Source organism: Betta splendens, chromosome 14 (genome assembly GCF_900634795.4).
Source record: "Betta splendens chromosome 14, fBetSpl5.4, whole genome shotgun sequence".
NCBI lineage: Eukaryota > Metazoa > Chordata > Actinopteri > Anabantiformes > Osphronemidae > Betta > Betta splendens.
Genome location: NC_040894.2, coordinates 12,184,319 through 12,198,391, shown reverse-complemented (window position 1 = coordinate 12,198,391; position 14,073 = coordinate 12,184,319). Strand labels below are relative to the sequence as shown.

At 46.6% G+C, this 14,073-nt stretch overlaps 2 protein-coding genes across 3 annotated transcripts in view; one reads left to right on the top strand and one right to left on the bottom strand.

The window, feature by feature from the left end:
- The window catches only part of LOC114868948 (E3 ubiquitin-protein ligase RNF43), a 47,372-nt gene extending 38,676 nt beyond the window's left edge, over positions 1-8,696 (top strand). Inside the window, exons 3-9 of one of the 2 annotated variants that reach the window (XM_029172630.3) lie at positions 2,879-2,953; positions 3,033-3,167; positions 3,275-3,376; positions 3,462-3,632; positions 3,740-3,842; positions 3,961-5,469; positions 5,725-8,696. In XM_029172630.3, the coding sequence (XP_029028463.1) occupies positions 2,879-2,953; positions 3,033-3,167; positions 3,275-3,376; positions 3,462-3,632; positions 3,740-3,842; positions 3,961-5,469; positions 5,725-5,750 (2,121 nt within the window). In that variant the 3' untranslated portion in view covers positions 5,751-8,696. Of the gene's footprint in view, positions 1-2,878; positions 2,954-3,032; positions 3,168-3,274; positions 3,377-3,461; positions 3,633-3,739; positions 3,864-3,960; positions 5,470-5,724 lie in introns of both variants that reach the window. The other variant, XM_029172629.3, reaches the window with a different exon arrangement.
- Positions 8,510-12,920, bottom strand: hpda (4-hydroxyphenylpyruvate dioxygenase a). Its single transcript, XM_029172631.3, has 14 exons — positions 12,814-12,920; positions 12,559-12,585; positions 12,296-12,358; positions 11,587-11,691; positions 11,462-11,504; positions 11,248-11,330; positions 10,665-10,754; positions 10,475-10,581; positions 10,229-10,306; positions 9,861-10,023; positions 9,680-9,751; positions 9,457-9,579; positions 9,260-9,376; positions 8,510-8,696 (listed from the first exon to the last, which is right to left on the bottom strand). The coding sequence occupies exons 1-14, from the start codon at positions 12,814-12,816 to the stop codon at positions 8,583-8,585; spliced, it is 1,188 nt and encodes a 395-aa protein (XP_029028464.1). The 5' UTR covers positions 12,817-12,920; the 3' UTR covers positions 8,510-8,582.
- Positions 12,921-14,073: the final 1,153 nt, after the last annotated feature.

The following is a 14,073-nucleotide window of genomic DNA, read 5'->3' as shown; positions in this document are numbered from 1 at the left end:
CCCCCTCGGGCTCAGTACTTTTCCTGAGCGCTCAAAATCAGCTCACCTGCCCTGACTTGCCTCCCCATCTCTCCCTCCCCTCCCCTCCCCTCCCCTTCGTACACTACTTGCCCACCCACCAGCGGCCCCACATCAAAGTGCCCCCTGTGAGTAATGGATACCCAGCAGGGCCACACCCTTCCCTTCTCCGACTAACTCCGCTGCCGCTCACCCAGTGGCAACCGCCCTACAATCACACAGCACACACACATACAGCAATTATTCTCATACAATTAGACTTAAATATGCATCTTTAACGATACATAAACAATACTTAAATGAATTGCTGTGCAGCACTGCATAGTTTGATGCAATTTACCAAACTGCATTCACACTGGAAAGTAATATTGCAATGACAAGCTGAGATATGTTATCTATAGCCCCCACAGCTGACATGATATCACCATCATCATCAACAGCTGTAATCTCATCAATGTAAGAAAATGCATTTAAGGCTTTAAAGGACTAAAAACTTGCACTTTCTTTTAATGTTATCTTGAAATGCACCAGGTGCACCTGTTGCTTCTCCTCTAGCCGTGCCCCAGCGTTGCTCCCAGTGTGCCAGACCCGTAACAAATGACAGAGCACAGACTTGGCCTCAGACCTGCAGGCCCAGAGCGCTGCAGTCTGTCATTAGACGCTTTAACGCTGCAGGACTTCAGCCTCACTCCTCTTCCTTCCTTCCCTTTTTACTTTACATCCTCCACTCTCTCGCTGTTATTCCCCAACATTCCATGGTATCATTTACTGCAGCAAATGATGTGGGGAATAATGCTAAAAGAGGCCGGTATCGATTAGCGGACCTATGAAGTTAGATCGTTCTATATAGAGTCAAAGGTCGTGACTCTACTGGCTCACTCTAAGAATAGTGCTGCCATCATCATCATCATCATCATCATCATCATCGTCATCATCATATGTGGACTCATGAGGAGATGGCTGCAGTCGGAGGGACAGCGATCCGGTCAAAGCTCGGTCCAGCTCTTTTGGAAAATAAAGACATTCCGATGCTGTTGTTTGCTTTCTGGCCTATCGAGAACACGCTGCGATGCCAGGTCTGACTCACAGGCCACACTTCACCAGGGAGGTAAACAAACAGCACTGGCTCGCCCGGAGCAGGCCACCCACCGCTGGAGAGCAGCGATCAATGGCTGGAGTTCATGGAAAACTACAACTAGAGTTACTTACTTGGGTTTTCACTAGACTTTGATCCATATTTATGTCTGCAGAAAGCGCTCAGAATGCCTGACAAGCAATTCAATTATTTATTCAGTATTCTTGATTATCGTCCAAAATGTTGAGTATATTTATTCCAGTGTTTTATGTGTATATAGGTTCAGTCCAGTTATCAATCAGGCTCTGTTGCTGATGTCTGACTTCCTTGTATCTGTCCTGTCGATGTTAAACGTCACATCCCACTTTCTGGGTTTCACTGTTCACAACTCTTCAAACCACAGTCATTTCCAACGCTGCACTTGTTTTCACTTCAGAGGCCAAACATTGTGTAATTGTGTGTCAAGCCGTTGTGTCTTTCGTTTCCGACATAAACCCTTCGGTACATACAACAGTCTGTTTTACTGCCTTAATGGCGTCAGACCTGCTCGTGTCATTGCCCCATTAGCTTTAATAAATTGGCCATTAATGGCGTTCCAGGTCTGTGGCTCAGAGCACATGACGTATGTCTGACACATAATAAGACCACAGCAGCAGCAGCCACTGGAGGATTTTGATGTTCCCGTCCTGGCTGTTAGTTTGGTTCTGTGTGTGAGCTTGTGTACTGTACGTGCACGCCGGCCCGCAGCGCAGGACTCCCTGCAGTCATAGCCACAATTAGAGGATGCGTGGGCCCGGTGCCACATAGGTGAAGCAAACTCCCACATGTCAAACATCCCACTTTTTTCCCGTTGATGCGACCGCACCCCATCTAGGCCCATGCTTGTACCACAATTACTGCTCCGACGGAACAGGGAACGCAACTGCTGCTCAGAAGCGGCACGCCGGAGCAGATCGAAGCAGATATGTTAATTTTTCATCCGACCTCTTGCTGACCAACAGTGCTGTGACCTTTGCGTGCTGGGTCACCTGCTCCCAACCCACGTCCACACACACACACACACACACACACACACACACACACACACACACACACACACACACACACACACACGCTGGACTCTACGTTAGGACTCAACCTTTTGAGAAACTGCCACAATTGAGCTTCTGACCTTTTGTGTATGCAAATTAGAGCTGTTATCGTCCACGCTAACCTGGTTCTGGGTCAAGTGAGTGGCATTTCCCGACTCAACCCGCCTCACAGGTTAGGAAATGCTGTAGTGGAGTACAGTATGTCTGTTCAGGGTGATTCGGGGCGCTAAACCTGAATCGCCCTGAACTGAATCACCACTCAGAGCACAAGTGATGAGATACTGATGAAAGTCCTCCTATTTGTTTTCCTGCACTCTGATTATGATGCTGGTATGAGCCTTCCCTTGATTGATAGCACATCCACATGAGACAAACTCAGTTATATTTGTTATCTGATGTTGTTTAAAGCCAGTCTTTTATTTTGTCATTAACTCTCCCAATACCAATGGGCTGCTCTGAGTGCCCCTTCTTTGCATGTTGGGCTGATGTGCCATGCATTTTACTTGTTTAGTCAAATCAGCCTCTTCTATTTCAACATTAGACACATGCATCGACTTTAAGCTGCGGCCTTCCTGCTAACACGGTTATGAGGCCTGCAGGCTCATGACACGACTGCCCCCTAGTGGCCACGTAGGACATCTTCACAGTAAACATGTTCAGTTTTCACTGTACTCTCCTGTTTTGTGTCTTTCAGGCTCGCATGGCGCTGGATAAAGGAGCTCAGGCTGTCATTTTTGATGTCAGTGACGACGCCGACGCTGCTGCCGAGGTGAGTTTGCAGGCACGTCTAACGCTCCGTGAGGAGAACGTTACCAAAAACCAAACCGAGGTGGTTTCTCCTCCAACAGCTGCGGGAAACGGACGCCCTTCCCCGTCCGGTGGTGCTGGTAGAGGCCAGCGATGCCGAGGAGCTGATGGGTCTGGTCAACAAGAACGAGGAGGCCAAGGTTCGCATTGAGGTCATGGTGGAGCCAACTAGATGGGTGAGCACGCGTGCACCTATGATGACTACAGGAAGGGAGAGATGTCAGTGGAGAGGGCGCCTTTTATCCATGATTTAGCATTTAGCTCCTTTTTGTCGCTTTTTTAGCCACATTACGATGTGGGAATCCTGCTCACCATCGTCCTCGCGATCCTGGCCATTGTCCTGATCTTTGCTTTTCGCTACAAGTGCAAGTCCAACAGAACCTGGGTGAGTGAATGGAGCAAATGTGTGTGGATTCCTAGTGATCTGGGTCCACGGGTGAGTTTCCCTAACCTCTTCTCGTCGCCTACAGGACTCTGTCCACCAGCAGACCATGCGGGCCATTGGCCGACTTGAGACCAGAACCTACAGCTCTCAGGGCTGCTCGGGCTCTCAGCACCACCGTGGGGCCTGGGGGTCGGCCAGTAGCTCCAACTCCAGCCCCGTCTGTGCCATCTGCTTGGAGGAGTTCCAGGATGGACAGGTGGGGGGGGGGGGGGGGGGGGGGGGGGGGTAAGACAGAAAAACTGGTAGATGTGATGGTCTTTGATGCTTACTGTATATTTGCTTTGTTCCCTGGATTAATCCCAGCACTTGAGGATCATCTCCTGCGCTCACGAATTTCATAAAGACTGTGTCGACCCCTGGCTGTTACAGCACCGCACCTGTCCCCTGTGCATGCACAACATCATGGGTGAGGTCAAGCACATTTCCAGTTAAGTGTCGTTCAAGAAGATTTCAATTGAAGTACGCAGCTGTTTGGCTGAAGTTGAAACATGCAAATCAAAATGAACCGCTGCCGGGGTCCACAGGAGCCGATCGGCAGCCGCAGAGGAACAGACTCCAGCACGGTCCGGAGCAGAGCCAAGGCTTCCTGCACCCTCAGCCCTACAGCAGCCCACACAGCCACCCCTTCCCTCAACATGCTATTCCTTTCTCAATGAGGCCCCACTATCCTCGTGGACCCTCCGGAGCCTATCCTCCTCTGGGCCACTACAGCGGCGCGTCACCAGTGGACACCCAAACGTTACGCTTCTTCGCCAGCAGACCACTTGGCTCCAGTTGTGGGTACCATCATCCTGCAGAGGGTCCCGGGCGGCCCTACAGGATGGGAGCTAACTGCAGGACTTCCACCCACCACTACACGCCTCGGCGTACCTGCCACAACTACCGCTCGTCCTGCTCGGCCCAGCGGAGCGCTTCCAGCTCCAGACTGCACCACGCGGCCTCCGCGGCCCCGCAGGCCCGTGGGGCGCCGGCCCTCGGCCGGCAGGACGAGGGCAGCTGCTCGGGGGGCAGCTACCACACAGAACGCAGCGGGTACTTAGCCGACGGGCCAGCGAGCGACTCCAGCTCAGGACCCTGCCATGGATCCTCCAGTGACTCAGTTCTCAATTGTACTGACGTGTCCCTGCAAGGGGTTTATGGCAGCTGGTCCACCTTCCGTAGCTCTCTGAGTAGTGACTACGATCCGTTTGTGTATTATGGGTCAGGGCATGACCCTTGCAAGACCGGCCTGGAGGCTGGGGCTCAGGCCCGGCCCAGATCTTTGGATTCCGTGGTGAACAAAGCAGGCTGCCCTGAAGAACAGCCACAGACTATTTTCAGCCACATCCACTACCACAGCCACAGACATCACCACTATGAGGAGGGGGAGCCTGGCCAGGGCCCAAGCAGAGGCTCGGACGAGGAGCAGGGGGCCACCTCTGGCGCCGCTGCTCCTGCTCCCGCTGCTCTTATCGTTGACAAAGACTCACCCGTGTGTCCACCCAAGCGCAGCCCCTGCCAGTGCCCGAAGCCAGAACCCACAGATCGGCCCAGTCCCGGACAGTCAGACTGCCAGGATCACGAGTCCAGCAGCTCTACAGGACCTGTCCTGGTTTCCCCGATCCCATTACAGATCCAACCCCACTGCTGCCACCAGGGACACGGACTCCCTCCAGCTCCCCTGGGCCGGGTGAGTGGTTGTGTACTGGACGGCCCCTCTGTGCGCTTCCACCAGAGCCTGGATCTGCAGGATGACCGCAGCATTCACATTCACTACGGTCAGGGCCCGGGCTTCTGCTGCTCTCCCACGGAGCTGCACCCTGCCTTGGTCCCGGTGCCTCTCATACCTCATAGTGGAGGGATGGAGGACTGGCCTTGCTGCACCGGGGCCCATGTGGTGTGGAAGAAACGGGTGCAGCAGGCCCGCTCTGAGCCTCAGCTCCTGGGGCCTGGGACTTCAATGGACAGACCCCCCTGCAGGTTCCATCACGGGCCTGCTGCCGACTGCAACACAGACATTTGTTTATATTGCCAAACATTACACCACAATCAGGGTGAGTGTGTCTCAATTACTTATTCTTTACTGTATATTATATTGTGCTTTATTCTAATATTACAATGTTTGAATGAGATACTGCTGCTAAAATCTGGCGTTGTGGCACTGATTGACTCAATCAACCCCCTTATTAAGAATAATCACGCCCTGAATAATCCTAAAAACCGCATTTTCTATATTTTTCTTGTCTTTCCTGTCGTACTATGAAACCGATTTGAGCTGTGTATGTGTGTGTGTGTGTGTGTGTCCACAGGATCAGAGGAGGAGTCTGGTGTATGAGAAGTTGTTGCGTCCCCTTTTGCCGCGCTGCTACACGAGAGCCAGAGAGGACAAGCCCGTCGTGCGTCCCACAGCGGTTTCACCAGCAGTGCCATCCTCCACACAGAGCTCTGCCCCACGGAGTCAGAGCTCACGTGCTGAGACATTACGAGCGGCGAACTTAATGTGACTAGACTGTCAAACTAGTCTTTGGTGTATTTGTATAAGAGATGCTCATGTCGGCGAGTTAATGGGGAAACGGCTTGTGCATAGCGAAAGGTTCCCACGCTACTAACGAATGATCCTTGCTTTAGGGTGTCATGAAGTGAGGCTCCACGTCTGTACTGCTCACGCTAATAGAAAATCACTTGATTTACCTTAGAGGTACTTAACTTCTTCCTTTACTGAGTCCAGGCTCAGTTGAGCGGAGCTTTTCTCTCCAGCTACCTCAGCTCAGCTTTCATTTAACATGGCCCAAGAAGGGGGCGTCTCTAAAGGTACAGTACTGCTGTAGTGATCCTGTGTGTGTGTGTGTGTGTGTGTGTGTGTGTGTGTGTGTGTGTGTGTGTGTGTGTGTGTGTGTGTGTGTGTGTGTGTGTGTGTGTGTGTGTGTGTGTGTGTGTGTCTGCCACAGCTCGCATCGACTCAACTAAAAGTGGTCTTCTCGGCAGACTGGCCTGTCCGAATGGAAAGGAAACAGCAAACCCTCCCTGAGGTCGCTGAGCTCTGCACGAGCCTCGTTTTCGATTTCACCAATGGCAGCTCTTTTCAACACGTTCGTGTTTTTGGATAATTTTCACTTTCACATTTTTTTATAGTCTGTATTTTTTTATCATTCAACAGGAGCCGGTTTGACTGAATTATGTCGCCATCATTACAAACTATTTTCACACTTTCTTTCCTGTAGTAAGTTCATTAAATAACCCCTTCGTCTCTCAAGGTCTTAGCAGAATCTACATGGAATTCCCTGTCCATGAAAACATGCTCTCATTGTCTAATAACGCTCTCTAATCTTCCACACTTCATCCAAAGTTAAAGTTTATTAAGTAACGAATAAAATCTGTGGAATGTCTTTGCTTTTCCAGTGCATTCAAACTTTAGTATAGTTAGAGAATTATTCCTGGAACCATCAAACACATGAGAATGTATCTTACGTTATAGAAATAATAGCTGAGAGCAGGGGCAAGTCTTGATCCTGGAAGGAAAGCTTGCCCGAACACGGACATCTCATTCAGTATTGAACCTAAGCCTTGTTCTTTTTATTAACGCCTACATTGTGCAGCTAAAAGTCACTTATTGCCAAACAGTAGACAAACAGACTCTTTTTTTCCTTTTTCAAGATAAAGACCTCATTGGTACCGCAATGCAACTACTAGCACTTACTGAAACACTACACGTGCCTTTTCATCCTCTTCACAATCCTACATGAATAATCTCCCACCTGTCGAGCCAAAGAGGTAAAATCTTGAACACAGTGAACTTATAAAATAGTATGTGTTGTGCCTTTTCCTGCTTCAACCTCCTCGCCTTAAATGCAAACGTCCCTTTAATCACGTCAACACATTGGGCAAGCTTTGGGGTCGGTTTACCTGCAGGCCTCACTGGGAATGTGTGGACACAGCGTCCTTAAGCTAAAGGATCGGAGCTCAATGGCTTTAACGTTTCTCGTGCCCTAACAGTCTCTGAGATGTGGAGATGAAAATGACTGAATTACAAACAGCACTTTGGCTTCAGCATATTTTACGTAAAAAAAAAAAATCTGAAACTAAGAATTTATGATGTGATTTCATCCTGTTCAAGATCTTTCTCTTTGAAGCAATGTGTTTGTGTTATGTTTTTGCCAGAATAACAAGCTGAAACTGCCTTTTCTAATAGAGTTAAAAAAAGAAAATCCCTCCAGAAAGTTAAGGGCTATGTTTTTTGGATACTTGTGTACAAAACGAACAACCAAGCAAATGAAATAGTGTTGTATTTTATATATAATAGAACATTTCAATATGGTGACGCGTCACTAATATATTTATTTACTAATATATTTATCCATTTTGTCAAGGTTTGAAAGAGTGGTTTCTGTATAGACTGAATGTTTCTGTATCGAAACTGACCGGTGCCATCACAGATACGTCAACCTCTCCTCATTCCAATTATATGCAAATAAATTATTTTTAAAATAGTGTGTGTTTTCCTGCTATTGTTGTTGAACTCTTGTATTTGTATTTAATTTGCTTATGAGTGGGTGTTGCAATTTCTTTTCAGGGGGATCGTTTCTTCTGTGTTACCTAGGGATCCAATATCACAAAACAGGTAACAGGAGTGGAGTAAATAATTATACTCCTTGAGGCAGAAAACATATTAACTGCCAAAGTGATGATTAGAAGATGTGACCGATCTGACAAACGGCACCAAAGGCAGCTAATCAACTTATTCATCATCCAGATCCCAAAGTGCACGATAACCTGACTCTGTCCAAATATGGCAATAAAGTCATAGTTCTTCTGGACTCATCTCTGCATTACTTCCCAATATTTGAATATAATGCGTTACCTGGGCTTTCTAGGGTTAACACACTGTATGTCTTTGTATTATTAATGCATTCCTCTATTTCCCCACATCAGCTATTCCTTTACTTTTGTGAAGCCCTGTTTTCCAGAATCACATGCCGACCCCCGTGGACGTGAGAACTTTTATTCTGCAGTTCTTCATGCAAGCTGCTTGACAGCTTGAAGCATGCGCTAGGCTGCGTGCCGGTGCTTGCAGCCAGCAACATAAAGACGCTTGACTCCTTTAATATATGTTTAATACACTTTAGCTGTGGAGGTTGTTGGATGCATATAACAATCTGATTGGGTGGGATCAGTAGAAGGCTTTGGCCTGGCCCTCGGGTGACAGCACGGTGAGGTTGCCCCTGGCGTCTTGGTCCTTCTCTATGGCCTCAAAAAGAGACTTGAAGTTTCCTGCCCCAAAGCCCTGGAGGAAGAACAGACACACACAGATGGCTAATTACCCGACGATGCATCTTCTTCTGTGTCGTGTTATGGCTCTGGGGATCTTCTCTCAGACACCGTTCTGGGTGTTCCACCACTTTGATGTTGGATCGCGCAGATTAATCGTGTAAATATTTTCATAGATAATCAAAAGATCAAGTGTTGGTGGTGGCTCTGAGAGATTCCTCGCTGCAGTTCGGATTCAGCTTCTCACTTTCATGCATTGTGTCCACATCTGTACGCTGGGCGAAACGCTGGGGAGCGTCAGGAAGCGCCTGTTCTGACAAGCCGAGCGGGTGCCGGGTGCTGAATGAGGTGCCACAGGGTGCAACCCAATCCAAAGATCCCCCTCACAGCGAAGCAGGGAGCCTTTTAATCTGGATCTGTGATAGATTTACTGGGCTCTTACAAGTGGGTTGCACGGTTGTGCTGTTCGCTCTGGGTGGGTGCTGCAAACAGGTGTTCAGGTGGATCTGTGTCTGCAGACCTGTAGCCCCCCCCCCCCCCCCCCCCCCCTCGGCTCCAAATACACAAATGGTCACTTACAAAATGGTTGTGCCGCTGAATGACTTCCAGGAAGAGGGTCGGTCTGTCCTGCACAGGTTTGGTAAAGATTTGGAGGAGGTAGCCTTTGTCATCAAAGTCCACTAAGATTTTCAGCTCCTTAAAATGAAGCACAGTTAATAGGTCAGTGTGTGTACTAATAAAGGATTTCACAATAAAAAAAACAAACGTCTCGTCACCTGCAAGCGGTCAAGGTCCTCCTTCACTGTGATCTTAGCAGTTTTGAGTTTGGCTCGCAGGGTCTCGTAGTACGTGTCAGGGGCCGAGAGGAACTCCATCCCTCTGGCTCGCAGGTTCGTTATCTGTTTAGAGACCGAAACAGCTTTTCTTGTGCTGTTCACTTGGTGGAAAGGGGGGGGGGGGTCTTGGAATTGTGATGATAATTCAACGTGGGTGACTCACAGTTTGAATGATGTTTGATGTATTCAGGGCAATGTGCTGAACACCCGGACCCCCGTTGTAGTCCACGTATTCCTGTGAAGAGGTACAAGGCGTGAGAAGCTTCACAAATACGACTGGAACCCAGTTTGACAACACAATGGTACTGGAAGAGGCCGTGGTATGAACATGCGCAGTGCCACACCTGGATCTGTGACTTCTTCTTCCCCGTGGCAGGTTCGTTGATGGGCATCTTGATGGTCTCCTCATAGTTAGTCACCACTATGGACCTCAGGGCGCTGTACTGTGTGTGGATCTGCTTGTCGTCAATTGACCAGAACCGATGGAACCACAAACACTTCTGATACCTGGAAATTGGAGAATACGGACAGAGTAGCACAGTTTTTAAGCTTTTGCACTTTAGGCCCGATTGATCCATAATGTTTCACTGAGGTCATGTTTCGCCCTGCGACGGCGGTGCAGCGGCTGCTCGCCGTGTGTTTACTTGTCCTTTTGCCCCCAGTGTTTGCAGTGCCCCTACTGTGTGTACGTGCATCCAAACAGGCATCTCACCAGTCTGAAACTGGCACCATTTGGTCATCTGGCTGGTTTCCCACAATGTGATCAATGAAGTGCAAACCTGCCGGTGGACTGCACAGAAAAGGAGACACATGAGCGGCGCAGGGTTTCTGAGTCAAAATATCCACATTCTGGTTTGGGAGGAATTGAGCAACACAACTGTTACAAAATGACACAGACTGGTCTTCATTAGTTCTGTTCAGTTTTGTACATGAACATGCTGTTATGTAAGAGACTCACAGCTTGGCTAACAGAGGATCCACGAACAGAGGCTCTTTGTAGCTGGGCAGGAACAGGCCTTTGTAGGCTCCGAGGTATTCAATGAGTGTGTGCGTCGTGTCTCCGTACTGAGGGCGAAACAGTGACACAGCTCTTGGTTTTTACCCGTGGTGTGTGACTTTAGACTGGGCGTTAATCGCTGTCCACGCACCGTTTGAACCACAGCGTATTTGACTTTGCCGTGGCTGTCCTGCTCCACCCACGGTTCCTTAACAATCACAGCTCCTCGCTCCTTAGCTGTCTGTCAGGAGGGATGTTGGGAAAGAAGGATACACAGAGGAAGTGTGTGGAGGCCCTCCGGTGGTTAATAAAGAGGATCCTCAAGTATAAATTGTTGCGTTTCTGCACAGAGTGAGCAACAGTGTGTTTGCAGCGGTTTGGAGGCCTGACCTTGACTGAGGGAAGAGGCACCTGCCACTACACGCCTGCATGTTTACTTTTATTTCATCACTCATGGAGTGGACGACACACTGTACCTGATATGCTTCATAAGGTATGACTGCACTGAGATTCGAAGTTTTTAAAAAAAGCAAAAAAAAGAGGTTTTTACTAAAAGCACCAGTTATTTTGATGCTGATCCACATTAAAAATAACAAATTACTAAAATGATAATAATTATAAAGCCATTCAATAGACTCTGTTTAGATAGTATAATATTTAAGGGTCATATCATCTACCAAACCTCACTGCTCAGCACATCTGTGTCACACAGACAACATCTGTATCACTGTTACCTTGATCAAGAAGTCACAGTCCTCCACTTGAAAAGCAATGTCCTTGACTCCGTCTCCATGTTTAATCAAATGTTCTCCCATTTCTGAGAAACAATCAATACGTTTAGAAATGCAGACATGGACTGTGAAGAACTTTGTTCACAACATTCCGCCCGAACCGCCACATGGTTTTAATTACTGATTGTGTAAATTCTGGTTTTCTGAGACAACTTGCCTTCATTTCCTGGATTCAGTGCAGACTCAAAAACAAATATTATCTGTGAGGGGAGATGGTTTTGCAGTGAACCACTGATTACTGATTTACTGATTTACAATGAACTGGTGGTGTTAAGTGCAGACCTTATCCTGTTTGATGGCATGAGACACCACCTCTCTGCTGCCGGTCTCCAGGCCTTTATAAGCCAAAGGCTCAAAGCCCATCTTATCACAGTAGAAAGAGGCTGCCTGCAAAGCGAGCAGACTGCCTTGAGTGCAAGTAGGGTTCTGATGAAGGTTGACAGTGAGACATGCTGAACATAAAAGAGTTTTCAGTCTTCTGTATGTTGCTAAACCTGAACTGTAGGCTGAACAACATTGACTGAATGAACCGCGTGCACCTGTGAGGCAGCTGAATGTACTGTCTGACAAACAAACATTTTCATTTTCATTACATTCAGTTACTGCTCTTTATTGTTTATCACTTTGGGGAATATAGTGTGCATCACAATCATTATAGAACATACTCATTATTCATTGCAAAGGCCTAAGCTACAGCTCCACGTATATGGTTCATCTTAAACCTGTTATATACAGTATGCTCACTGGCCACTTTACTTGGTTACACGCTACAATTTGACTGAATTCGATACAACAGCTCTGTTATATTTTGGAAACTGGGAAGTGATAATTCTCCTATGTGTTTCTTCTTGAGGTTACAGTTGGTGCTGGAGTTGAATTATATTAATATGTTTTTTGTAGTTAAAAATAAATATTGTGGTGAATACTTTGATTTGAAATGATACAAAAACAAATATAATTAATAGTTTTCTGTCTGTGGTTTGATACTGACCTGTTTGGCATTGCCAACCCAGAAGGTGATATGATGAAACCTGACAAACTTTCCCCTTAGGGGCTAAAAGACAAAGGGAATCAGAATCAGTGATTTAAATTTGTATTAAATTAAATTTTCTGTAAAATATTATCTTAATTATATGTTTACAGTTTTCCAGCAGCATTCCAGAATCTTTTGCTAAAACTATCAGTTGGATTATCGTGAAGTGCACAAACAAAATTCAGAGGCCCTCGTTATTAACGAAAGAGCTTTATTTTTACCTTCTCCCCTTTATCTGTGTAGCTCGTCTAAAAAGAAAGAAAAAATATCAAACATTAACACATCAGGCACAAAAGCTCAGAACATCACTTAACAAATCTTATATATATTATATTTCCAATGTAGCTGAATTGGTTCTCATTGTAGACAGTAAACACAATAATCTGATCAGATACTCGGCTGATAAAACCACCTAATGTCCCCCAAAGCAAAATCTTCTCATCGTAACTGAATGTGATAAGCATGAGGTCTCTTACCATGATATGATTAGGTGGGCCACAGTTCAGAGAACAGAGAGATCCCCCACCTGATGGCGTTGAGATATGTACGGGCCTGATGACCGAGTGTGATTGGTCCTTTAGAATCTACACCCACCTATCCACCTCCTTGCTTCCTGCTGCACTGGAGCTAAAAGGGTTCAATGACTGCAGCCCATAATCTAACATCTAATTCATCCTCAGGGCTCTTGTTGTCAGAGTAGCACAGACACAAGAAATTATGAAATTATTTAATACGTGCTCTGGACTGACGTGATATGCCTCAGATGTTTAGTTTACGTCATAAACGTCAGCATACAAAAAAGTATTTTTATGCAATACAACAGAGACAGGGATACAGGTCAAGATGTAAAGTAATTAAATCATGATGTTGCACAAATAAAAAGGACAATCTGACATCCCCTTGTTCTACTGTACATTAGGTCCCCTCATCTGTCTGGGTATCTAATATCCACCAGCAGAGGGAGCAATATAATCTGGTATGAACAGTTCACCTAGCATGTACTTAGATCATTGAAGTAAAAAAAAACTGACCATCTGTTTATCAAGTGCTTCAATTATCGTTTTAAATCCTCTGTTAGTGTTCATACACTATTTTAAAGCCATTTACTGTATGTCTTTCACCGGCATGCATGCTGTAACAATGGCTTATACAAGACCTAACCTCGTCGATCAGCTGTGCAGGGATGACTGTTATGGTTGGAGTAAACAGACAGTGAGAAGTGGTGGTTAACTGGTGCTGGAGAAGATAAGGCATCGGGTCAAGACTGTCGCAGACAAGGCTAATAACAAAAGACAGTGTCTGGCCCCAGTCAGCCATTTGCATGTTATTTGCAGTGATATAAAATAGAGAACGTGGAACCAATGGCTATTAGCTAATTTTGCTATTAGGATTTTTTAATGACCAATCTCTTATAATATTTGATTATATTATTATTATATTATTATATATTATTATTTCAATCTGTGTTCTACTTACATTTAGATATCATTGCTCTTTAAATAAAGGCTAGAGCATACCAAGGTTTGTAAAGACACTTGACAGACGTCTGCGGCTCGCTTCTGAACGTTATTTATTTCAGCTTATTTTTAATTGTATTTAACTTGGCAGATGATGTTTTGAACTCGCTGACCTCGGCTTACTTCGCGTGTACAATAAGCAGCATGCGGCAGCTCCATCATGCGCACGTACTGGAGTGTGTACGTGTGTGTCCACTGTATGCCGCGCTGTGATTTTCT

What these genes read in the sequence shown, in the direction of transcription:
- hpda (XM_029172631.3), bottom strand. An exon ending in ATGCCATCAAACAGGATAAG is followed by an intron (nt 11,505 to 11,586) that starts GTCTGCACTTAA and finishes CTCCCCTCACAG; the next exon opens with ATAATATTTGTTTTTGAGTC. An exon ending in ATGGTGCCAGTTTCAGACTG is followed by an intron (nt 10,024 to 10,228) that starts GTGAGATGCCTG and finishes TCCAATTTCCAG; the next exon opens with GTATCAGAAGTGTTTGTGGT.